Source organism: Centroberyx affinis, unplaced genomic scaffold (assembly GCF_046629955.1).
Source record: "Centroberyx affinis isolate AG114_WGS23_722 - 3 ecotype Tasmania unplaced genomic scaffold, CSIRO-AGI_Caff_v1 ptg003751l_1, whole genome shotgun sequence".
Classification (NCBI taxonomy): domain Eukaryota; kingdom Metazoa; phylum Chordata; class Actinopteri; order Beryciformes; family Berycidae; genus Centroberyx; species Centroberyx affinis.
In genome coordinates this window covers 94701-121222 of record NW_027281628.1, presented here as the reverse complement: position 1 = coordinate 121222, position 26522 = coordinate 94701, and the positions used below count along the sequence as shown (strand labels likewise).

The 26522-nt window shown below is 41.0% G+C and overlaps 1 protein-coding gene across 4 annotated transcripts; it reads left to right on the top strand.

The window, feature by feature from the left end:
* The first annotated feature begins 5797 nt into the window (after positions 1–5797).
* On the top strand, positions 5798–26029 carry lbr (lamin B receptor). Of its 4 annotated transcripts, none has more exons than XM_071540933.1 (14): positions 5798–5932; positions 11157–11331; positions 13656–13847; positions 14972–15046; positions 16428–16611; positions 16868–17064; positions 18656–18710; positions 19444–19638; positions 19989–20092; positions 21108–21233; positions 21542–21710; positions 22239–22319; positions 22762–22884; positions 23752–26029. In XM_071540933.1, exons 2-14 carry the CDS (start codon positions 11161–11163, stop codon positions 23910–23912), a joined length of 1833 nt encoding a protein of 610 aa, XP_071397034.1. In that variant the 5' UTR covers positions 5798–5932; positions 11157–11160; the 3' UTR covers positions 23913–26029. The 4 variants fall into 4 exon arrangements, with proteins under 4 accessions (XP_071397034.1, XP_071397033.1, XP_071397032.1 ...); XM_071540932.1 differs by having other exon boundaries at positions 14972–15055; XM_071540931.1 differs by having other exon boundaries at positions 13656–13865.
* Positions 26030–26522: the final 493 nt, after the last annotated feature.

Genomic DNA, 26522 nt, shown 5'->3' with positions numbered 1-26522 from the left:
TTGCTCCAAGTTTGCATGTCTTGACTTGTCTACAAGGTAACAGATACGATCCATGTATCATTCAATACTCTGTTATTGTCTAAATGAGATCCTTGGGAGGGACAGCTCCACTATTACAGTCCAACCCCATGACTGTCGGTAACAACCTTTTGCCGCTCCAAAGGCTTGCAGGGTTCTAGCTCTATAATGATGCATTGTGATTTAATATCTACAGTGTAAACTTTGTGATAAATTGATTATTACAATTCATAATAACAAGCATCTTACTGATACTCAACCTAGGAGGCGATATTTACTCAATGTGCAACTAAATCATGTGCATGCCATTACAGCAGTTCACCCTCAATGCCAACGTTTTGGCACTTTTAAGTGTAAGAGATGGGGAAAATAATATTTGTAGCTTAAATTATGGTTAGGAGAAGTGGCTGAGGATACAGTTATAGTCAAACCCAGCAGAAGGTTTGTTAATGAGAGGGTGTCTTTTAGAGGCTTCAGCACCTCTGGCTCAGCTGTCATGGGGTCGGGGTACCAGCTAGATCATCCCATCATGGATCTCACAGAGACACAACTCTGTTCAAGGGCTTGGCTGTTCTAGCTTTGCTACAAAATATGAGAAATCACACCCAGAGAAGATGATCTATTTCCCAAGTATGAATGATTTAAACACTCAACAGTTCTGCTCCGTTGAGCCTGACGCTTCTGTCTGAGCCTGACGTGACCCAGCCGTCTGACTTTCTTACCTAATTGCTCGGGCATGGGTCAAATTTAACGTTCAATAAAATACCGTTGAAAAAATACGGTGTAAAATTTCGGGTTCAAGTCAGGTTGTGGCTCACGAGATGCCATTGCCCCTCGGTTTGAGTGTGGACAGGATTTTTTGGCGTCTGGGTCAGGCCAGAGTCGAATTTTCAGGTCTGATTCACGCTCTGATTCTCTGTTGGAAAAAGTGGTTTCATCTTCTCATCCACCTCTGAAATGGAAACACCCACGAGGCTCCCTGTACTGATGAGTGTTTACACAGCATTGATTGCACTTTAAGACAAAAAACCCATAGAGCAATCCAAGATACTCTGACAACAGTTGCTTAGAGCCTCTGTCGCCAATAGTGTGGCTATCTCACCAAAGGTTTCAACTCGGCAGTCTCCTGCTAAACATAATCACTCTCAACAAAAGTCGCCTTTCTTATTTTTTTATCATTTTGTCAAGAGAACCAAGAAAGAGAGATGTCCGTCTATATATTCAGTCCTTTGGACGTGATGGCAGGTGAAATGTTTTGATCAAGAAGAGAATATCAACATGGTTACTTCTGTTTGTGAAGCTACATGGTTTGTGCCTTGTTCTGAAGTTGCATTTAATAATATGTCAAAGATTTAAAGATGACTAGTAATAATATCTAGGGACTGTCATTATTATCACATGCAATTGTTATTTTGTTTGTTTGTTTTTTTCATCCTGGTCAAGTTGATTTAAAGAGATAGTTAATTGACCTTGGTACTGTTTCCCCCCTAAAACAAAACATCTTTGCACCAAGATCATCTTTGGTTTCTACATAATATTTGGTTTCTTTCTGTACAATGCTGAGTTTGCTTTTGCTTACAGCTTGGAAATGCAATCAACCCTCGAGAGATGAGGCTCACAAGAGGTCAAAGGTGATCTTCGCTCTGAGATGGTTTTACGAAATGAGTGTGGATACAGTGTTCTGTTTTCCCTCATGCCATTTGTATGTTACAGAGACTGTTTGTGTTCAGCAGTTTAGGTTTCTTGACACGCGTGGAAATCTGGAAAGAAAAACTATTTTGTCCTCTGCAGTGAAATCTGCTCCATGTTAATGTCAGATTGCTGAAGGAGACTTTTATCTTTGTGCGTAAACCCAGACATATATCTATCTTCTGAGGGAACTGAATCTATTGTGGATTTACAAGAAGATTGCGGGGATGAATTTGGCCGAATGGCCCCGGCAATTTTCATGGATGGGTTTCTTATTCTTTTATCATTTGCATTGTACCATACTGTTCTCATGTTAATTAGACTTTTCTTACATGCTAACATATTGTTTTGTTTGAGCAAATTAAATAAAAATTGCAATACATGATCAAAAGTTGTTTCTTTTGAGTGATGCTCAGTAATCGCTATTTTTAACAACTTTGAACAAGTTTTTTTCAGCTTTAGAAATTTTGGCCTCACAGGCAACCAGCCTATATCTTCTTATTTATCAGACTTTGATGATATATATCAAACATCATCACAACATTTTGACTAACGTCTTAATCAAGGTGGAATGATAAGGACAATCTTTTATCGTAAATGACAGACTGATGGAAACATGTTTAGTCCAAAAAATCAAATAAGATTAAGAATGACCTGCATTTAATCCAAAGGTTTTCTTTATACAAATAAGATACCAACTTTATGGACACAATCATAACACTCCAGATCATTTACTTAGGTTATGGGGCAAGGATATGCTTTGGATATGCTTCTGGTTCATACCTGTTAAGAGAAACAAAGAGAAACAAACCTTAACATTAAATTAAAAGCTCAAAGTTTTACAGTTTTTGTCTTGATAATATCTAGCTTTGGAAGAATTGCTTGTGTTCTCAAATACTGATTTAACTGTCTGAGATCTATTTTATTTTCGGGTGGATTTTGCTTTAAGTTCATAATAACCCCTGGAATTCCCAGCAGGCCTGCTTCGCTCCCTGGTGTGCCCACATCTGTCGTTACACAGGTCAGCCTCTGTTTCACAGCCCATTAACTGTGAATGTGCGTCTGGCCGCTCCGCAGCGCCTCATGCTCTCGCTCCTCCACGCTCTGCTGCAGTTCAGCCGATGAGAACAGGAAGAGGCGGACTAACTGAAATTGAGGCCAAGTAATCTTTCTGCATGACGGGTACGCTGTTTCTACAGTCCCTCCTACTCTCACTGCTGCTAGTAACCTGAGCCTAACTTCTGCTCCAGCAGTATGTTAGGGTCTGCCTGCCTCAGGGGGAGACGAGGGGTTTGTTTTTAGATTATCTTTGAAAGCATTTCTGATAGACAGTGTGCAGTGGAGAGTGAGGGGGGTGACATGCAACAGAGGTCAAGAGCAAGATTTGAACCCACAGCAATGCAAGTAAATGGTTTTCACCTTGGTGTGCTTTGCCAATAGGATTATCTCTCAGGGGATTTTGCACTGACACTTCTGAGACGGGCACTTGTCAGAGCCGGGAACTGATGAAGGCCAGACTAGGCCGCAGTGCGTTGGTGCAATGTTTTAATCTATTCTTGCCATGTAAAATTAAGCTGTTTTATTTTTTGCAATGAGACAGAGTGCCTTGGACATTTTTTTTTTAATCTTTTTTTGCAGGGAACTACTGGTTTTGACTGGATCTTAAAAGCTTACAAAGACTTTCCATGCATTGGCCTATATTGACTCAGCTGTTATCTGCATCCAAAGAGCAGCTGTCCATCCAATGCAGCGCTCCTTTCCTTCCGTTAGGGACATTTGTCACTCAGTAGAGTCAGCTAGTATGTGTGTATAATGGGTATGTTGGGGAGAGAGAGAGAGAGAGAGAGAGAGGTTGAAGAAAGGGGAGGACCATGAAAAGAGAAAGAGATGTAGAGGCGGGAAGTGTGGAAAGCACAAGAGGAGGGCAGAGAGAGAGCACGGGCACAGAGGGGGTTGGTAGTGCATCTGTAGTTCATTTGAGGTTTTTGTTTGACTGAAAGCCAGAGACGGCTGCGCTGTGGCGGAAGCCGCACTAAGACAGGAAGGCAGACTGAGCTGCAGAGAGAGAGAGAGAGAGAGAGAGAGCGGGCTGAGAAAACATTGATGCTGTAATTGGATTGGAGAGTTTGAATTTTCAAAATCTGCTTTCTTCCCCTTATTGTTTTTATGAGCTTGAGGTATGACGAGCAGGTGTGAGGTGTGATTTGTCAAAACGGTCAGGTCTCGCATGCTCGTAAGTTTTGGCATGCAGCTGCAACTGACTTCCTTCTTCTCAAACTTGGATTTTTTTTTTTCTGAGTGACTTGGTTTACTGAAGATGAAATCACTCTCAGGTTATGGTGCAATTTCCCACACAGATGCCACATTTCAAAATAACCTATTGAATGAAACCAAGATGATAAAGCAGGGGAGTGTGTGGTGAGATTGAAACATATGGGACACTTTTTGTTTCCAAGGTCATAAACACCACTAGAAGGCAGGCCTAATTAAAATTAATTAAACTCTACACTTCGGACTTGGCCTTGTGTGTAGTTAAGTAGAATTGTGTGCTACCAGCTGACACAGTGGTGTTATGGTATTTGAGAGAAGGTGGAAATATTCTGACTGCATCCTGGTAAATACAGTGAGATCCATCAGTATTTGGACCATAGACAAATTGTTGGATGTATTGGCGTCATACTCTTAGTACTTTGTATGTGAGATTAAATAATTAGAAGCTACAGACTGTCAGATGCAATTTGAGTTTATTTGGTCTCAGTCTCCCATAGTGTACCAAAAGTATTTGGACAGGTGATTGTTTATTAGGAAATTATTGCAATTACAATTATTTTCAATTATAATTTTTCATAATAGTTAACATTTCCTATAATGTGCTTTTGTGATGTTGTAAATTCTGTATCACAAAAACATCTAAACATCCAGAAAAAGTCATTAAGTAGCCTACAACACTATTGCCAAATTAGATTTTTTTTGTTTTGTTTTTAATAAGGATGAATCTGTCTCCAGAGCTTGATAACACTGAATGGCAATGGTAGCTCTAAGTAGTAGCTAGTATGCTATAGGCCAGTGGTTCTCAACCTGCGGTCCGGGGACCACCAGGGGTCCTTGAGGGGGTTCCAGGGGGTCCCCAGCAAATGGATGAATTGTTAAACTTCAGCACTGTTTCATTTACAAGAAGTTAACACAATTAGAGAATGTAGAAGAATGACTGTTTTGGTCATAGTTTCACTGTTATCTCTCCACCTACAGTACAGATAGTCATGGAATTCTGGACAAAATCATATCTAACAATAAAAAATATTCTCAGATTTGGGTCAGAGAGACAAAATCTCATCAAATGGGGGTCTGTGCCTCTAATGTGGACTAAATTAGGTATGAAAAAGGTTGAGAACCACTGCTATAGGCCACCATGACAGCACTTGATGAAGAGAAGGAAATGCATAGAACATAGGTCATTTCCTTCATGTGTAGTTATATTTTACATAAAAGAAGTTGCCTGAGGTAGACTGAGATGTCTCTCAAAATCAATGTTTCCAGACATCATTTTGCTTTTCTCAATGATATTGCATACATAGTCTTTTCATTTAATTAAAGTAAATCAATAGATTACAAAATAATGGTACACTAGTATAATCTGTAGTATTGTAATAATGCATTGGACTTATTTTTATATTATTGATGATTTCATATTACTATAACCCGCCGTTTTATATTTCACTATTATATTAAACAGTTTCCCCTCGAGGTTCAAAGTTCCTCGAGCATTACATTTTAACAGATTAGGCCAATCATTAAACATAACATTAAACATATTATCTGTATTTATGGTGTTAATTCTGTGACGCGTGGCTGCAGTGCGCTGCTATAAAATATCTGATTTTACAGCATTGCCATTTTGTCTGACCCCTGTGGCAATTTGACACCAGTAAACAAAGTGGTCGTGACTCCCTTGAAACCAATCTGAACTCAGTTAAAATCCACCGTTAACCAATGAGAAAACAGAACCGTTTAAAATGAACGCTGGACGAGCCAATCAGCAGCCTTCGCGCCATTCTAGACACTGGTAGGTTTTACCCATAGAGGGAGGGAGAACGCGCTCTACGTCAAACGTTAGCAAAGTCAGTTTTTTTTTTTAAATGAAATATAGCTTTATTTTTTTCATTCCTCGTTTTTAACGGAATATCAAATCAGGTTTACTCACTGGGATTATAGGCGTAATATTAAGGTAAGTGAATCCGTCCACTGGATATATGTCAAATGCAACATCGCGATTCGTTTTACGTGCCTCTTTGTTGGGAAATTAGGGCTTAGCTGTAGCTAGCTGTCTGTCTAACGGGTTTAGACACGGTTGGGCTCCGGCTAGTTCCTGGAATCTGAACTTGTTCCCGTAGGTCTCCCTGTTTCCGATGATTAACGCCAGGTGAACCGTTAACGTTATATAGCTACAGGTAACATTTCCCCTTTTACTAGCTAATGCACATGACATAAGTTTGATGATACAAACTTGACGTTTTGCTAATGCTGCACACCTCGTTAGCTAGAATAACGAGACGCAACAACGGTGTTTCAGAAAATAGACGGTGAATACTTAGCCAAATAATCGCTTTATCAAATAGAAATGCGAACGTTAACCCAGTGGGCTACTCGTGTACCTGCTCACTTTATGTTTCACAAACCTGCGCGAGGATAGCATTACTGAATTTAACTTTGTTGAAATTATCTACCTGCCGCTAAAACATGGTTTGACTTTTGGCGGATGCGTTTGGCTTCTACGCCAACAATGTTTGAATGCATGACGTTTTCCCTCCCTTCCTTTCTATCGCTTGAAGATAACTAGTCACATTTTCGTTAAAGGAGCAGTTACTTTACTATACATTACATTTGCATCGCTGGCATTAAGGACATGCTACTGTCCAAGGAGATGCTCAAAGCTAATATTCGTGTATCAAGTAGTCAAATAATGAGCGCAACGGCCAAGACAGCAACGTTAGAATGAATACAAAATATGCCTGCTTCAATATTATTCAGCCAAACCCATCACCAACACAATGCAAATCATTTTGGCCTAATAAAAACTGTTCGACAACGATACAGATTCGAGCAAAAAATCGCTGTTTGGAAGAACAACTCCTTTCCGTTGGTTCCTTTGCGAGCAGAATCTACACGTAGACAGTGTTAACCATTTCACTAATCTAACATCATTTAAATTAATTAACGTTAACCAATTTATCGTTAACAAACCCAACGTTCGTCACTGGATGTTGCATGTTTGCGTTAACATTTGAAGGCACACTAAGTTGAGCCATTTTATAAACAGACGTAGTGAAAGTCAACGTCTAACTTAAGGTTACTCAAAAAATGTAATGGTCTTGAATTTCCACTGCAAAAGTCAGCGATCATAGGTAGGCTCTTTGTCAAGTTGGCAGCTTCAACTCAAATCCACTGCTTTATGAGTCTCAAACTAGCAAACCTTATCAGCTGACGACCGTCCATATGCCCGCCAGTCGAGCAAGCTAGCAAATTAACTTGGTAAACATTTGATCATATAGGGAGTAAAGTTTGCGTTGCGGTCATGTATCTGCTATATTTATTTTGGGGACTATAGGCGAGCGTGCATGTATAAACTCGGCACAATGTAAGTTAGATGGTAGCAGCTGTTCACTTCAGTGCTGTGATAACATTACTGGTTATCGCCTCCTTGATGGGATTAACAATTTCATTCACATGTTACATTTCAATGGGCTGCATTCCATCATAGCTAAACAGCAGTTTTCAACACAAAGGGGGGATGCCTGACTTATTTTGAAAGCTCCACCCACGTTACAGCCTGTATCCTTTCATCCACCCGGCCTTGGGTCTGATGGGAGATTGTCAGTCACGATCTAGCCCTAACCTCCACATCCCATATGGAACTGGGCAGGCGAGCCAGGACAGCTACAGAGAGACTTGCTTTGGGTGTGTCACACTGACTTGGTTTTCACTCTGATGTTATGGAATGTTGTGTTTCACTAGATTAGATTAGTGGCTACTGTGACCAGTGGATTAGGGGTTGACTATATATGTTTGAGTCTCCCTACTTCTATTTGTGGTGATCTTGGTGGGCCATTAGAGGAGTATGTCGTTTTAATGGACTGTTGGAGCTTTTGCTGTGAATCAGTGCTTTTTGTGGTGTTTAGTTGGTTGTGTACTGTGGCTCCGAGGTTTACAAGAGATTGAAGATGTGTGTATGTTGAATGCAATTACACTGCTGGCTAGTATAGCTGTCGGCCATCAAGTCAAGTTTAGCATGAAGGGTTTCTAGGATATGAAGTTGAGGACTTCTTGAGCGCCTCATAGGTAGATGGAGCATCTAGGACAAAAATTGCATTATCTATAACTAATCCTGATGTTCAAGCAGTTACTAAACGCTACATGCCCTACACTGAAGCATAGTGCTGAGCTAACCACTGGAATTTAAACTACTGTGATTACTGACAAGAGACTGTCATTAAGGTATGTGATAAAATGTGGTAGAACCTGAACTTGCTTTGCTGATCCTAAAGTCTGCTGTCCTGAAACTGTCGAAAACCTGCAGTTATTCAGTGTTTCCTTCCTTCAAACAACTTAATGATCTTGTTAAAGCAATGCTAGCCAAAAATTACTTGCGTATTGCAGTGTTTCCTGTAGGTGCTTAGGCTGGCTGTAGCAGGCCAAGGCGGGAAAGTGATGCAGAGTATAGTCGCAGAAACATGCCTATGCACTTTTTGGGTAATATTTAACTTTATTTTTTTGGGCAATCTGTTTGTGGTAGGCCTATCTGATAGTGTAGGTGGCCATCATAAATAAGAGCATGCATGGGAAACACTTGGCTTGGCATTTTATTCTTAGTCTGCTGGCAGCATTAGTTCATTGAACATTTTGTCAGGAAGCAATTTCCTCCTACAGGGTAGGAGGAAATTAATTATATTTTGTCCACTGGCCACAGTGGGTGGTCAGTTGTAAAATTCACCAGCCATTATCAGTTTTTTATGAGCCCAACTAATATTTAGAGTAGGAAAGGACCTCAAATTTATGGTTACCTCCTGGCAAAGTGGTTGGGACAGTAGGCAAACCTACCGGCCATAACTGAAGTTTACTAGCATCTGTCCAGTGGCTGGTGTAAATTTCCCAGCCTGGTCTGCAGTGACTTGAATGGCAGAACTCTTTCAGATAGACGGCTTTGGGTAAACCTAGTGGGGACGGGCCTGTCAGCAGTTCTACAGTAGTGTGGTGGTTTTCTAGACACTGAGCCTCCCTAGTCACTAATGTTCCATACTGCTGACCTTGCCTGGCCACCTCATTGTGTCCAGTGGTGCACACTACAGTGGGATTTTGCCAATCTGAACTGTTGGCTACTGGAGGTTGTCCATACTATCAAAATGTTTGGATGATTTTGAAATTGTAGGCCAAAACGTAGCTAAAATATGCAAGGATGTGTGCATTGCATTTTGATTATAAACACAAATATAATTTTACTTTAGAAGCGAAGATGGTGGTTGATGGAGCTAGTCAAAACATGTTTTTGTAATATTTAACTTCATATTCTATCAGATTATGAAAGCAAAGCAATCTGACTGAAAGTAATAATAATGTGATATATTGATCCTCGTAGGAAAATTCTCCTCTCATTTATCCCCCTCCATAGGGAGGTCAGGGGTCAGGGTCAGTTACAGAGTAGCAGCACCACCGGGGCCGGTAGGGATTCAGTGTTTTGCTCAAGGACATTTCAGCAGGGCGGATACTTGCTAATCCACTCTGCTGCCAAGTTAGTTGTGTATCAACAAACAAAATTGAATCAATGGCGCAGGTTCTATTGTCTTTTCTGTGTTCTTGTTCAGGGATTCCCCCGGGGTTTTTTGGGCTGGGCCGCAGGCACAGCACCATATTTTGCCCTGGGGTTTAACATGTTGATGGTTAACATTTTGAAGTACACATGCCTGGTGGTGTGGCCTGAACAGCCCAGACATCACTAGGATACCTAGTCTTGTAGCACTGGGGGTTTGGTCTCTGATCTGCTTCAGTCCGTTTTAGTTCTGGAGCTTGTTACAGCTCCAAACTTTCAGCATAGAAGGACTTGTTGTAACAATTTGCTGTACCATTTGTTTATTAGCCTAGGGGTTGATGAGATGAGATGATACCCTTATGTTATTTAGGCCTAAATAGCCTACTTTACTAACTGTTGGACACCGCTGACTGAATGTAGGGCAAACACTGTTGCTCATAGGGCTGGACAATACTACTATCACAATAATCATAAGAAATTATTTTGATATTGATATAGCCTTTAGTCTAATGGTTTGCTAAGACATGCAAAATTGCATGTTGAATAACAAAATTGATGTTTATTGCATTGAACTACATGGTTTATGCTAACATTTTCAAAGAATTTTCCTTAATTTCTCTCAGATCTCATTTTGTGAGAGATTTCAATTAGTATTTGCTTTTTATCATTAATTTAGACAACAGAATTGTGAATCACAATAACTCTACATTATTATTTTCATCACAATATCACTATCATGAAAGACAATAATATTGAATTACTGCCCAGCCCTAGTAGCACAGTATGTTAATGCAGTGGACAGACAGAGAAAGTTGTATGTCAAGTATGTAAATGCCAGAGCAGTTTGAGTGACAATGAGCCCATTGAGATTTTCAAATGCCAGTATTGCTCTCATTCAAGCAGATTGTCCATGTTCTACTTTGAGCTCATGCTGTGTTTCAGTGGAGTGCAAGGAAACCGAAATGAAAGTGTAATTCAGTGCCTGCCTTTGTATCAAATCATCCTTTTGCACTGTACCTACCAATGGCAAATTATGTCTGCAGTTTTTTTTCCTGAATAATGCTATTTTAAATTGAGATGCCTATGGATAAAGCTTTTTCTACTTATTTTCTTTTTAACTTAAAATGGCCTAAACAGTGGGATTCTAACTCATGACTTAGTTTCATTTTCAGATTCAGTTTGAATAAAATACACAAATTCTCATGCAGCTCGCTTTGTAGACTCGTTTTGCTCAACACAAGAAAATAAACTGTTTGAAACACCTTTCCAGATAAAATTGCAGCCTTGGCAATTGCTTTTTTGTTTGTTTTCTGAAAATTCTGTAGCACTACTGTAAACTGAACTTGGCAACTCCAAGGATATAGCCTAACCTTGCCACAGTACTGCAGTTTAAACACAAGGTCTTCTTCACTCCCCCTCTATTTCATATCATCTCTCTTCTCATTTCCCATCCCACCCGTTCATTTCCTCTCAATCTCCTCTGCTCTTTCCTCCCTCCTCTATCTCCTGTCCTTCTTTTATCACTTTCTTGTCTTCTCTCTTCTCTCTCCCGTCCCCTCTCTTTATCCTCTTATCCTCTTTTCCCTCTCTCACACTCTCCACCTCTTCTGACTTTCTGTTTGTCTTTCTTTCTTTTTCTCTCTCTCAGGTCAATGAGGATGCCTAGTGTGAAGTACCAGATTGGGGACACGGTGATGGGCCGCTGGCCTGGCAGCAGCCTGTACTACCAGGTTAAGGTGCTGAGCTTTGATGCCAAGAGTCAGCTCTACACCGTCATCTACAAGGATGGCACTGAGCTGGAGCTCAAGGAGCAAGACATCAAGGTAGGGCCAGAGCTACAGAGTGACTTGTCTACTGCTCTACACTCTTGTCTTTCCCAAAGTTTTTTTTAAAGTTGCTTGTGGTGAACCAAGAAGTGGAGAGGACAGCCAAAACAACAAGTGCTGTTTTTGTGTTGTGTTTCTGTTTGTGTTGGCTCTGTCTGATATTGTGGTGTCCTGCCACAAATGCATCCAGGACAGCACAGTGAAACTAACTTTGATCGACAAGCCACAGAAGGTGATGGATTTCAAAATCCACCAGCCATTTTTATTATTTTACAAATGTGCCAGTGTGTTGTTTAAAGTAGGACAAGAACTCGTAACAGCTCTGTACTCTCAGCATTTGGGCGGTGGCTAGGTTTTTTATTTTCCTAACTTTGAATACATCAGTCCATGATGAACAAAGGCTCTTGATCAGCTCGTTCATCTGTTAACAGATCAGTGGTTAAATTAGAGCTGTAGGTCATCAGCTTTAAGAGTAGTGGGGGTCTGAAGCATGTGTGATAGGGATATTCCTCAGTTTAATCAATCAAAGCTTTGGGAGGTAGATTTTAAGGTAGGACCTAGGGTTGTCAAATTATCAATACTTTGATAAGTATCGATACTAAAAATTTGAAACGGATGCAATACTCATTTGCAACAGTATCGATACCAGCAGTGCTTTCTCTAAATGAAAAATCAAACATATTATTTATCCGCCTCCACTAGCCACACACACACACACACAGACACACACACACACACACACACCCTGCACCTCTGCCACAGCCCCTCCTCTCACTAGTAGCAGTCAGCTGGGTTGTTGCCTCAGTCACAAACAATGCTACAGAGTGGTGCCCACGAAGGGGGGCAACACGTCAAACTTGGCGAAGCACCTTAAGGACCGACATGCCAGTCTGTATAAAGAATTTCGAGAGGTTAGCAAAAGCTCCCGTTTCAACATCACTGAAGCATTAAACATTTATCATAAACGTGAACGTCCCCGGCACATCATCCGTTTTAGTTTAGCTAGCAAACCAAACGTTAGCTACAGTGCTAGCTAACGTTATCAAGTAGGTTTGCCAGATGCCAGGTTTTTAACCGGACTGTCTGGTTTTCAGATGCATTGTCTGGGCCCGGTCAGAAGGCTCGACCGGATGTTGAAATGTCCGATTAAAATCATTCTGTCAATAATAATCCACTAACTCTAGCCCTGCTGATTTTTCCCTCTCATTGGTGAGTATCTGTTGCTTCAACAAGAAGTGTTCTGATAGGCAGATGAGTAGAGCAGGGTAATCTGCTGTGTAAGTGCAAAGTTTTGAATGAGTTTTATCGGGCCTACATTATGGAGAAGCGTGCATCTGTCTGTCTGTCCGTCCATCTGTCTCGTTTGTACCAGGATTTCCCCCTGCGTTGTCGGATATTAAGGGACTAGTTTGGGTCTCTGTGTCTGTGTTTTTTGCTTAGTTGCTTACAGTCTATGCTGCAGAGGTCAGGAGGCAATATGATGTTTCACATGCTTGTGCAGTAATAAGCTCACTCCCCTCAATAGAAAAGAGCAAATCATGATGGCGATCGACACCTGTCAATCAAAAATGGGTTGTTTGATCTCAGACAACTTTACAATATTGTTTTCATGTTAACATATTTTAACATGAAAACAATATTAAAAAAAAAAAAAGATTGAAAATTCATTTTTTTCCCCCTGTGGTATCGAAAATGGTATCGTATATCGATATTTTCCTGGGTATTGTATCGAAGGTAGAAATTCTAGTATCGTGACAACCCTAGTAGGACCGTTAATCTGTCAAGTGATTAATGGTTCAATCAAGGCTGTAGACACTGAGCCATGGGGTGGGAAATTGACACTGGCCACCAGCCAACCATGCTTCAGCTGGTAAATGTTGCATGTGGCTGTTAAGTTCTCTACTCCACCAGACACTGGCAGCCATCCAAACTTGTGCTTTGATTTTATTACGAAAAACATTTTGGCTAGTAAAATAGCAGTTTTGCATTTTTGGAATCCACCAGCCACTGTGGTCTGTAGATTAAAACGTTAGTTTCCTGCTATGGTAAGCCAACATGAGAGGCACAAAGCCAGAGAGTAGGGAGACCGTTCAAGGATTTGCCCCAGTGCTGAAGGCTAAAATAATACTCTTTTGAAATGACTATTTCAGGTATCTGTTCTTCATCCCACTGTATATTGCTGCTGCATGAAATGACACTTTATCACCTACCACTATACCCTGTGACTTATGACTATGCCCTTTTTCAGACACATTCACCTGTGTAATAAAGTATCAGCAATAACGTTGCCATTTCTGTTTCTGTTACTGTTTTTCCTCCAGAGTGCCTCCGGTTTCCGTTCCCGTTCCCGCTCCCGTTCTCGCTCACCGGCCCGCCGTCGCAGCCGCTCGCGCTCCCCGGCAAGGACCACGCGGCGGTCCAGCTCCCGCACAGCAGCAGCCGTCGCTGCCGCGGCCATAACAGAGGGCGCACCCAGCTCCCGCAAGGACTCAAAGCTGAAGGATATGCCAGAGGTCAGGCTCGACCCCCTGGTAAGAGGGACAGCTGCTTTTCCACTCTTACCACATCACTGGGGGGATGTAGGGGAGAAGGGAGGGACACAGGGGGGAAAGTGTAGACATTGAATTTCGTAATTTCCATGTCTTGGGGGGAGATATTGTTCTGTACTTGCATAACTATACATTTTATGTAGTTATACAGTTACTGTCTTTTCACTTTGTGATATTTGTTGTGAAGGACAGTCTCAGGATATAGAGTGACATGGCATTGTTGACAGTCAAATTGCCCTGCCACAATCAGCATGCATCAAATTTTAGGTCAACCAAAATCTTGGAATCCATTCAAGAAATAGGCCTGATGCTCTGGAAAAATTGTGGATTTTTGAAATGGAAAATGGATAGGAGTACATCAAAATAAATCAAAATCTTGCAACATTAAGGGGACTTTGTTCCCCCAGTGGTTCAGTTTTTACTTCCTGGAACTATATTTTGTTGTTAATGTTGCTAGGCAACAAAGACTCATACGCAGAGCTATGGCTGGAATTGCTTTGCAGCACAATTCTATTCTAGGAAGTGACTTGTAAATGAAATGAATTGTGAAATGTTTGTTTCCCAGGATCCCAAATGAGTTGTTCTGGGCATGGGGTCCTAGAGTGAGGAGGATATTATCAATTGATTGATTTTGGTGATGTGCACTATCAGGGCCTGAAATTGTCACCTATCAGGTGCCAAATGCTGGCTGTGGCAGTTAAATCACAATCAGAATTACAGTCAATCCAGTTTGGTCTTTGCTTGTTCTCAAACTTACCCTGCTGTGGGTGTTTGTAATTCATCTTGAAATTACACTTCATGATGATTTAAAGTTCCGCCACTAATGTATAAAACTTTGATCTTGCCCAGCAATTTTTTGTTGCTAATTCATCCTCAAATATCCCAACTCTTTGACAGGTACAATTCTGGTGATTACCCCCATCAGTGTCATTGTGGTACACGTGGAACAGTTTCTGTCTCTCTCTACCCTATTGGCTTTTTATCATAACATCATCACGTTCCCTCTGTCTCCTCCTCACGTTGCTGTTTTGTTTTGTTTTTTTCTTCTTTGTCTCTCTCCATCTATCCCTCCATTGTTTCATGGCCAGAAACTGACAAAGCCAGTTGAGAACAATAGCAACAATAGGCATGAAAGTCAAGGGGAGAATGACACCGCTAACAAGGTAAACGAGGTGAGTTTTTTTTTCTCTTAAATAACTAATGTTCTTTCATGGGTTTGGAAAAATAAGGATAATTTGATAATTTCTTGGAAAAGTCTGGGATTTACTCAAATGTCTGGAAAAGTATCAAAGAATAAGTTTCAGGTATAAATTGATGTAGCCTATTTGACAGTCATATTGTTCAGCCACTCTCAGTATACATCATATTGTACACTGACCAAAATCTTTAAATCCAGTCAAGAACTTAAACTGGAAAAAGTATAGGATAAAGTATATATTTTGCACAGAAAGCACCGATGCCAGATATGTTTTGCTCTTATTCCACATGCTTTTTCACTGTTGAAATGAGTTTTGTCAGGTAGACTGTATTACGATAACAACTGATGTTCCAGGCGCTACTCACTGCATGATTGTGAATGGGCTTTTACGTAGCTGGAGCTAGTGGAATGTCATGATGCATGCATGTTGGGGGGGCCGTGTGTGTGTGTTTATTTTGCCGGTGTGTGTTATCCAGCTGAGCGAGGCTCCCCTCACAAGATCGTGCTTCGTTTAGCCCGTCACATGGCGTTCCAACACGTGCCGCGTCTTTACTGTCCCTACTTTTAAAACTGTCTGTACAGCTTATCAGGGCCGTGTATGAAAATCTTGGAATAGTAGACAGTGATGTGCTTTTTACAGGGATTTTGGATACAGGAGTCCCATTCAGCTATAATGAAAATTCTCCCATTTTTCCCTGCTTTTTTGTTTTATCTTAATCACATCCCTGAGTAGGATTGCTGATCTGACGCCAGCTTGTCTCTAGAGTCACTGTTAAGTCCGTATAGTTATGTGAACTGATCATTAATCCTAGATCGGTATACCCTCTGTAAGCTTTCTGTGCAAAGGACCAGGGCCACAGTCATAGAGGTTTATGCTTAAACAAACAAAGACTCAGAGATGTCTGTGAAACCGTAGCTCTGACTGGCAGGTCATGGTCACAAGTGTCTTGTATTGTCGTGAGAAAATAAGGGTTTATCAAGGTAACAATACAGTTTTTCCTTCAAAAGCAGATTGAAAGAGCGGGGAGAATGGCTGGCATGTGACTGATGTTAAAGTTTCAGTGACTCTGTTTCCACCACAGGACAAAAAGAGGCTGTGTTAAGGCATATTCATGTTTGTGTTTCTGAATTTCCCCCCAGAACAGCATTTCAGAGATTCTTTTCCCCTACATTTTTTTTTTAATCATAGAGTTGCAATATCAATAGAAGAAAAAATATCAAAATTGCCTTTTGCAATTATCAAATCAGAAGATGCTATAATTTTCCTGCACACAGTTTGAATGTGTTTTGTGTGTTTCATCAATTTGTATGTGCAAATAATGAAAACCTAAACCTTTCTCCAAAAGTCTGATGCTAAGGTGGAGGCGGAGCCTGAGAAGAACCAGGGACGTTACAACCTGCGCCGCCGGAAGGACGATGGAGATGCCAAGGAAGCCGAAGTCAAGCCGCAGCAACTGGAGGAGGAGGAGGCCAGGCCTGCTGCTCCTGCTGCTGCCTCCACCACCCCGCTGGACTTTGGAGGCAGGCTAGGTAGGTTGTGGGATGGGCAGGAATTATGATTATTTTTTTGTTTGTTTTTTTTGCCTGTCTGCTACCAGGAGGCTAGGAAGTGTCAGTGTATTTAAGGCCAAGTTGTTGTGTGTCTGTACCAAGGTTATTGTAGTTAACTAAAACAAAGGCATAAAGGTAGGCATGCAAAAATGTTTTAGTAAACTGAAATAAAAATTTGAAAAGCCAGCAGAAATGATAATATTAATAACCATGGTGTGTATCTTTCTGCCTCCAGGAGCATACTTCTGGCTGCTCTTCCTGCCTGCCTGGGTTTTCTTCCTGGTGCTCCAGGTCAACCTGGAGGATCCCAGCCTGGCCAACTTCCCCCCTCCGCTGCCCCCACTCGATACCCTCTTTGACGCCCAGGCCCTCGGTGTCGTCCTCCTCTGGATCCTCTTCCAGGCCCTGCTCTATGTCCTGCCTGTTGGAAAGGTGAGTGAGAATAGCTGAACTGCACACACAGATGTGAGTTACTAAAGAACTGTGAATCGACACCATCATTTGTATGGGAAATCGCTTTGAAACCATTTGTAATTTCCTTTTTTTAAAGTAGAGCCCTTTGCACAGCATGTTGAGAAAATCACTACATACAAATTACTTTAATAAAATAAACCTAGACGTAAAACGTTTTAGAAAATGAAATGGACAAGGCCAAGACCAAAATTCAAACACAACATTCCAAGCAATTATTGACATGAAAGAAGTATTCTGACTTTGCTTCAATCATTGTTGGCATTTTTAAAGGTACACATTGGAGGCATGTGGCTCTCTTTTGAGGCACCTATACAAAATAATGTAAGCACTCACAGTGCTGCAAGGTATTCACCAAATGGTGTATTTGGATAAAAGCCTTGTAGCATAGGTGTCCATCAATTGAGAATTGTTCTCACAAAGATGCCTCCTCTGTACATACTGTGGCACTTTCTTCTCCCATTTAAACAGAAAGGTCCCTCTTTGTTTGACTGTCATCCATACAGTTATTTAATCGGTAGTTTCTTACTCAGTTTATACACAAGCGCAGTCCTCTACACCCAGTGCCTCCTTACTGTAGTGCAAACATCAGTGTCTCCCGCCTGATTTTTTTTGTTTGGTGGGGTGAAAAGGTCTCTCACATGGAACAAATGCTGTCAGTATAGCACTCCACTGGACCCAACACAAATATTATAGGTTAGCTGTCTTGCCCTCTATATTCAGTGGTGTGGGAAATGCACACACACGCACACACACACACACACACACCCCCCTCAACCCGATCATGACCTGCACGCGGCACATGACTTGGTTTTTCTGTTCGTTAGCCGTGGCAGAGGCCAGAAATTGGATTACTCGTCAGGAGTAATGGTTCAGGAGACACAGCTCAGGAGAATAGGAGCTCTTCTTCTCTGTACTCTACTTCTCTGCCTGTTGATGTCTTACACAGTCCACCTGAGGGTCTTTTCTGTTCACCTAAATGATAATGTGAAATGTACTACACATTTATTTATTTTTTTCCTTGTGCAAGGCAGTAGTGCCTTTTTCATCCGTTAAGGCTCCTTAAAGCTTTGTTTGCCCTTTAAAGGTGATGTGTGTGTTCTTAGGCTTTTATCTTCAGTCTCCTGCTCCCCCTCAGAATTCACCACACTGCTGGTGAGATGAGGCCCATAATCACAAATCTCCCCTCAGAGACTTTTACAATAACAATATACTTAAAATTTTTTATGTGGAATGAAACTTTAACTTATCCTAGAAGCAAACTTGTGACCAGAAGGTCATCTGCTTGAATTCCTGAACTAGCTGGAAAAATCAGTGCAGTGAAGCGTATGAAAAGCAGTCTCCTTTCCATGAACAAAACCATTAACTGTGCTCGGCAGCTCCTGTGCGGTGTAGATGCCATTTTCAAATGAATCCATACGTTTTAGCATGCGTGTGTGTGTGTGTGTGTGAGTGAGTGAGTGACCGACCCTCCCTGACACCAAATCAGAATAAGTTCTTCGAAGTCATGGTTAATATTAACTTTTTCCTCTCTCTGTGCTTCTCTCTCCAGCTGAGTGAGGGCATGCCGCTGAGGTCTGGGGAGAGGCTGAACTACAGAACCAATGGTGAGGCTGCGTGAAGCGAGCGCTCTGTCTCTGATTCCCACTGGGAGGAAATCAAGCAAATTCCATTACAACCAATTAGTGTCTTGAACTTAACACTCTAGCCTCAGTTGAACTAATGAATTATTTTTGTTCACTTCACTTTCACATGTAATAGGCAGTCTTCATTTTGACATGCATAAGGGACGCATGTTGTCCCTACCATTACTAATTCAGAGTACTAATCTGAAAAAGTGCTGGCCAGACAGAATTATTTTGGGGTCATATGAGAGAAAAGGATTGAGACAGATTCTATTTTTTCTCCATTATAAAGACCCGACATCCTTCTGTTTTAGGCAGAACATTACATGTTTTTGCTTTTGATTTTTGACATATTATACATGGCTCCCAGTAAATTTTAGTGCCTGGCTTGATACTGGAAACTGATATCGTCCCGATCGTTGATGATAACTTGAAGCCTGCCTGTTCTGTATGAGAGTAAAGTTTTTTCCTAACTGTAAAAGATAATTGTCTACAACTTCCTTTCTTTGTGGTTTTTATTGAATATTAAGCAGGTTGAACAATTGTATGTCATCGTGTCCACACATTCATGTATTAGGAGAGACTTCGTTTTCCACCTTCCCTTTCCTGATGTCTCTCTTTTGCTCTCTCAATCTTTTTTCCCCTCTCTGCATGTCCATCTATCTAAATCTGTTTCTGTCTCACTCACTCTCTTTCTTTCTGTGTCTTCCTCCAGGTTTCTTTGCCATCGTGGTGAGCGGCGTAGCGGTGGCAGCAGCGGTGCACCTGGGCGTCAACCTCGCCTACATCCACAGCCACTTCCTGCAGCTGGCTGTGGCCTCCCTCCTCGTCTCCTTCCTGCTCAGCGTCTACCTGTACGTCCGCTCCCGCTGCACTGCTCCGGACCAGCTGGCACTAGGGGGAAACTCTGGTAAGGAGGGGGGGAGAGAGGAGTGTAGGTGTATGAATTTGTGAATGGCAAGAGTGTTGATGTGGCTGAAAGTACTGAAATTTGGTGTATTCCAGGCTGGGAAAGTCTGGAAATTTGATAAATATTCGGAAGTCGGGAAATATCAGGGAATTTTACAAATCAGTCACTTTACAGGAATATAGCAGAATGTATTTTACAACTTGTCTCACATTAGCTCGAGTTTTGGCCTAAGATGTTTTTTTCCACACACCAATCTGTTGACTGAGCATTTGATACAAGGATTGACTATATGTGACAGTGTATTCTGAGCATGTCAAAGATCTCTCTTCTTTCTCTCTTACCTTCCCCAGGCAATGTGCTTTACGACTTTTTCAAGGGACGTGAGCTCAACCCCCGCATCAAAAACTTTGATCTGAAATTCTTCTGTGAGATGCGCCCTGGTCTGATTGGCTGGGTGAGTTGTCATGGGACTCTGAGCCACACTTTAGACATACAGTATATAGCCTACATATGTGCTAGTCCTTAATTTGTCGTCCTTCACGTTTCATTATTTTCAAAGACCAGAAATTAATCCAATTAAAACAGTTTGATATCAAATTATCCTACATAAAGACTTGAAGTAAGATTAAGCCTCTAATTGTGTTTTAAAGACAAAAAATAACCACATCCTACATAACAAAAATATAGTCCTTTGTCAGAGAAGGGTGGTGTGGCATCAGATTTTTTCTGTTGCTGGCTGTGTCCCCGGTCGTTTTCAAATTAGAAATTGCTCTCCATCTTGCTGGCTTTCTCATTACTTCTGGCACACCCAGCAAAGAACCCCCAGTCATAGTCAGAATTGCATTTAGTAAACACTTTGAATAAGATGTTTATATTGTTCACAAAATGGCTCATCTATATTGGTTGAAAACATTGTCCAAGTCCTTGTCTCTGGCTTTTTAAGCTGCATATTTCTCTGTTAATGGTAGAATTGGTGTAGGTGTTAATCTCCCCAAACATAAAACAGCAGTAGATCTGTGCCAGTAGTAGCTGTCATTATGTACATGCATTGCACTCTCTGGTGGTCAAATGTGGAATTGCAGCCATTCGCACTGCAGTTTTAACCGAGGCATTTGAGTTCACTCGAGTGAGCATCTTTGTATGTGGACAGTGACACATTGTTTTTGCTCCACACACATACTACTATTGATATAAAATGACTAATGCAGACTGCCATCTTAACCTTTATTCACTAAAGGTTTCATATTTCATTTTGTCAGTTTTGTTTAATGTGCAATGCATTTTAAGTCTCCAACCCATAAACATAAGCAGGTTCAGTGCCCCTCTAATATGTTTCTTTAAAAGTTTGTTTGATAGTTTGCAGGTAGCTTTTTTCCCCAAATGGTTGTATAGCATTGTGGAATAACCAAAAAAGGCAACTAAGGACTATTCCCAATAATCATGGATTTCCTCTGTCTCTCTCTGTCCAGTGTGTGATCAACTTTGCGATGGCGCTGGCAGAGATGCAGCAGCAGGGTCTGGAGGCTCCGTCCCACGCCATGATCCTGGTCAACCTGTTCCAGCTGCTCTATGTGGTGGACGGCCTGTGGAACGAGGTACGCTCAGCACAACACGGGACAAAAACAGATGGCTACATGTGCATAACCTGGATACACAAAACTTCATAGCTGAAGGACATAAACCAGCTATACTTAAGCTACTATCCTAGAATTATTTGCACTGTGATTACACTCAAAAGTGACACGATAAAACAAGGAAAGACTTAAAAAGCATGTCCAGGTTAGAATAAACACCTGAAGGATCTTATAGAAACATGTTGCCTGAAAACAAACAAAAAGCGCTTTCAGTCATGCTAACCAAATGAATGATGGCTGAATGTGGTTGTGTATTTCTCCCCTCCTAGGAGGCCATCCTGACCACCATGGACTTGATGCATGACGGCTTCGGCTTCATGCTGGCATTTGGCGACCTGGTGTGGGTTCCCTTCACTTACACCCTGCAGGCCTACTACCTGGTCAGCCACCCAAACCCCCTGGGCCTGCCCGCGCTCGTCGCCATCGTTGCAATCAAACGTGAGTAGGAACAGAGCATGTAACTTAACTCATTGATCAACTGGATTCAGGATTTCATCAGTCAGTTTCAAAGTAGTTTGTAGAAAGAAAAGGTTGACCCAGTGCAATGTGGTCATCAGCCAAATTTAGAGCTTTCAGACTTATTAGCCATAGCCAAAACGCCAGCATTTTCCTGTATTTGACTTGCGTTATTTATTTTTTATTTTAGCCCTGAATTGTAGAAAGAGAAACAGTAACCAAAGGATTCATTTGGATTGTTTAGATTAGATAGTGGTATTTCTTGAGCATTCTTTTTTACTTTTTCTTGATTTCATGCATCGATATTCAATGAGTAATGTCGAGGACATGAAAGAAAAGGACCATCTCTAGACAATTTGAATATTGCCAAAGTGATTAAATAAAGATTTCTTTGGCCAAGCCCTGAGTTTGTGAACTAATTTTCCCAGTTTCACAAGTTGAGGGAAGGACTTACACAAGGCTGGCGCCTCTGGGGTGATGTTAAAGGTTTCTGTCGATTTTCTTTTTCAGTCCTCGGCTTCTACATCTTCAGGAAATCCAACTCTCAGAAGAACAACTTCAGGAGAAACCCATCAGACCCCAAACTAGCCTGTAAGTTATCCTCCAGGCTGGAGGGCAATATGTTGTGGTTATACAATTACAGTTTCTCCCTACTCGTTTCTCTGTCGCGCTCCAAGGGGAAATTACTGGGGTGGAACAGCCATTATAGTTACTGATGTTTTATCTGTGAGCTCTGTAGTTATCTTCCATGCTAGAGTTATTTGTCTTGTATAAATAAAATTGATGACAGATTTCCATAAGTCATCATCGCAAATTCGCCACGATAATGTATATAATCTGTGCTTGTTTTTAACAGTAATACAAGTGTTTGATACATGGTTGCCAGAATAGTTCGATGCTAAAACAGTGTTCAAAGATCAGATTGAAGACACTATATTAAAATGTCTTGTTTTCTTTTTTTTCCCCTCTCTTTCCCGCTCCCATTCTCTCTCTCTTCTTGGTTCTCTCTCTCTGTTTTTCTGTCTCTTCCTAGATCTGAAGACGATCCCCACAGCTACAGGGAAGAGTCTGCTGGTGTCTGGCTGGTGGGGCGTCGTTCGCCACCCCAACTACCTGGGAGACCTCACCATGGCTCTGGCCTGGTCCCTACCCTGTGGTGAGTTGTTCTGCTTTCACACCACAAAGTAACCCAAGTAACCAAAAGTCCATTAAAAATATAGAAAATGGATTTGATCATTGTCGGGTACGAAGATGCTTGGGAATTTAACAAAAATAATGCTCCATCAGAGGAGGAGGGGGGAATAGATTGGTTGGTTGAATTTTCAGGTCTTAAAGTTTTGGCATTACACAAATATCTGGAAAAGTTTTAGGGTAAAAATGGCTAAGGTTGGATATAGAACACATTTTCTGTAGTTGTATACCCCTACTGTTGTTTGACATATCGGGAAATTTGTTTTTGTGAAGAATAGTCTTATTCCAGACACGTTTCACGTCTAACATGTATTTTCTAGCTGTTTAATCTATTTAGCGGCTCTGATTTGGAGAAGGGTCATTCTGTGTTTGAACTACACCCATTTTTTTTTTTTTTTAATTTTCCAATAATTGGACAAACGTGATTGGCCATTTCACACATACTCACAAACTCACCTCACAAAAAAACAAGGCAACAGTTGAGTAAACATGTCATTCCTCATGAATGATGCAGTTCCTTTCTGGGCTGATCAGCAAATGGCACCTCGTTTACACCTGTAATTGTAGCGTCCTCCTTTGGCTAATCAGTGCAGTTTTGAAAATGCCTCAACACAGTAGCAAGATGCACCTTTTGACGCGAGTTTCGGCAAAATCTGGTCAATGGTGTCTGAGAATTTATTTTATGTTTTATTTATTTTGTGTGGGGACAAAAAGTGGTACGAGCAGAAGAGAGCAAAGCACATTCCCTTTCCTAATAACTAATAACTTGATATAAAATCAGGTCTTATAAAACTTCTCATCTGTCCCCCCTTCTCCCCGCCCATGTCTGCAGGTTTCAGCCACCTCCTGCCGTGGTACTACATGATCTACTTCATCATCCTGCTCGTGCACCGAGACTCGCGCGACATGAGCGACTGCAGAAGGAAGTACGGCTCGGCGTGGGACGAGTACTGCCGAACCGTCCGCTACCGGATCATTCCCGGCGTCTACTGAGGAACTCCTACGCTGGACGCTCCCGAGCTGAGGCCTTTCTGTCCCAATATCATCACATGGCTATAGAGGCTCACTAGAGACAAAAAAAAAACAAAAACAAACATGAATGGATTGACTGACTGAATTAGACTTTTTAAATCCTTTTACCTTTTTTTTCTTCACGATTTTAAACCAAGAAATTTTTTAAGCTTGATTCTGGAAAGTCTTGAAGGAGCTACAGTACATTTCATGTTTTTTGATGGAAGAAAAAAAAAAACCACTTATTGGTATATGAACTGTTTGAATTATTGCCTTTTTTTACTAGAAAATAATTGTTTAAAAGTTTACAAAATTGAAAAAAGAAAAGGAAAAAACGCCTCTGCTGGGAAAGTCTTGTTAGGATGTATATTTTTGTATATACACATTTGTTTTTCTACTCCAAAAAGACAACACACCCTTTACGCTCACCAATTGCATAATCTTTTGATAAGTTTCACTCTTAACTCCCATATTGAAAATGTTACAATATCAGCTTGGCTTTTATTTTGAAGTAATTTTGTAAGTACGCCTTCCTAGTATAATTATACTGCTTGTGTATATTGTGAAAGATGGGATTAAAATGCTACTTTTTTACCTGTACAGTGGAACTAGTAGGACTAATGTTCTCTCTCTCAGGACCCAGGACTTTGTCATAAAGTTGCATTAGAAGGTTTTTGTCTTAATAATAATTTTGTTGTGTATAATTTTATATAGAGAAATGTAGTGTTAACTTGAGAGTGTAAAATGATTTGGGAGGTTTTAAGAAAAATGCACTAATGTGATAAAAGGCATTTTCTTTGTCATACATTATCAAATCCAAAGTCTGTTTGATTTGGCTTTGCTACCTCAGGTTCACTCACTGTCAAGTTCCTTCCTCCCTGTTCCCTCTGGGGGGCAGCGTTGTGTAGTTTGCGGCGTGATGTAGTCACCGTTGAAGAGGGGAAAATGAGTTAGACCTGTTTTTTCACCATGCCCCAACAATAATCTTACTATAGTCGTTCTAAAGTGGCACTAACAGGGATGTGTCATTCATTTTAATGGAATTCCCCATTTTCAATCATTTCCTTCTTTTTTTTGTGGTGCTGATCAAACCATCCTCAATTTGTCCTGCTCAACTCTGTTCACATGGTTTCTAGAGCATATATTCCATGTAAAAATGGCTGTAATTTGCCATCACTGCCACATGAATTAGCTTTTTATTTGTTTAAGCTTTAACTCGCCAGGTCGTATGACAATTTTTAATGAAGTTTATACTGTGACAGCATGCAGCACTGTGCTGTGTAGTGTGGTGGTCACCTGTTGACTGCGTCAGCATCTATAACCTGCGCATTTGCAAACCCAAAAAAGTATTTTTAACGCCCACGCAGCTGTAGATGAGCAAGTCTTTAGCAATACATTCACTAGACTAGGTAGCATTTTCTATGCCATGCTGACTGAATGCAATGTAAATATTCTAGATTTTTTTTTTAAATCATGTTATTTTAAGTAATAGTAGTTCTGTTTCTCAGTAGGTATTTAAAGTTGCTTTATTTGGGTTTTTAAACCAATTTGTTTAAGTTAACTGCCTAATTTTGACCACTGTAGCCATCTGTGTTTACAGCTAGATCTGCCTACGTGTTTCTGGACAATACTTCAAAACCCCAGCTGTATCACAAAAGAAATGTAAAATGGCCGCCTGTTCTGTTCCCCTGCTCTGTATCAGGTCTGATATGAAACTGGTCAAGTTAGAGTTGAATCCTAATTGTTCAGCTTGAAGCTTTTACCCTTTTTCTGATCAGACGAGGGAGAAAATCCAAGTATTAAGAGAGGTCATTGAGACGCCACCTTCCACAAGCCCAGCTCCTGATTATAGTGTTGATCATAAGTTTCAGACACTTTGTTTTCACCCCAGATGTCTTTTTCATGAATAGAATTGGTGACGATATTCTCTCCTTGGGTTGGCACTCTGTCAATAGAGAACAATAAGTTGGATGTACTTTGATATGACGACAATGAATGAGAAGTAGACAGGTCCAGCAGCCTGTTGGATGGGACGGATCAAACCTGTGACAGTGGCTGGAAAATGCTCTTGTACAAATATTTTGGCATAAAATAAAGATTTACAGTATTTCTCTTTACCCCCTCGGTGTGGATTTTCTTCATTTCCAGGCTTCCCGGTACATATTCAGGGTTGTTGACAGGCTCAGTGGTGGACAATGGTTCTTTTTTTTACTTTTTCCCCCAGGGAGAGGATTTGCAACTCAGCAATTTCTGAGCGGCCTGTCAACCCCAGAGCCTTCTTAAGTTAAAAAAAAGAGTGAAATACTATATTCAATATCACATAGATACAGGCAGAAATGTAGTCATGATGATCTCACTTTAGTCCAAGACAAAACAAGCCGGCCGTGCCAAGATATCAAACTAGAGTTCAGTGTTATGTGAGACCAAAACCAAACTTCTAGACAAATCTTTCAAAATTGATATAAATGACATAACTTTATCGGCTGGTATTGGTATTTCAGAGACTGGAGAAATGACAGGAGTGCTATTTTGAGTTTTCAATTTTTTGCTTGACCAAGACAAATTAGGTCCGAAACGCATTCAGCGCAGTCA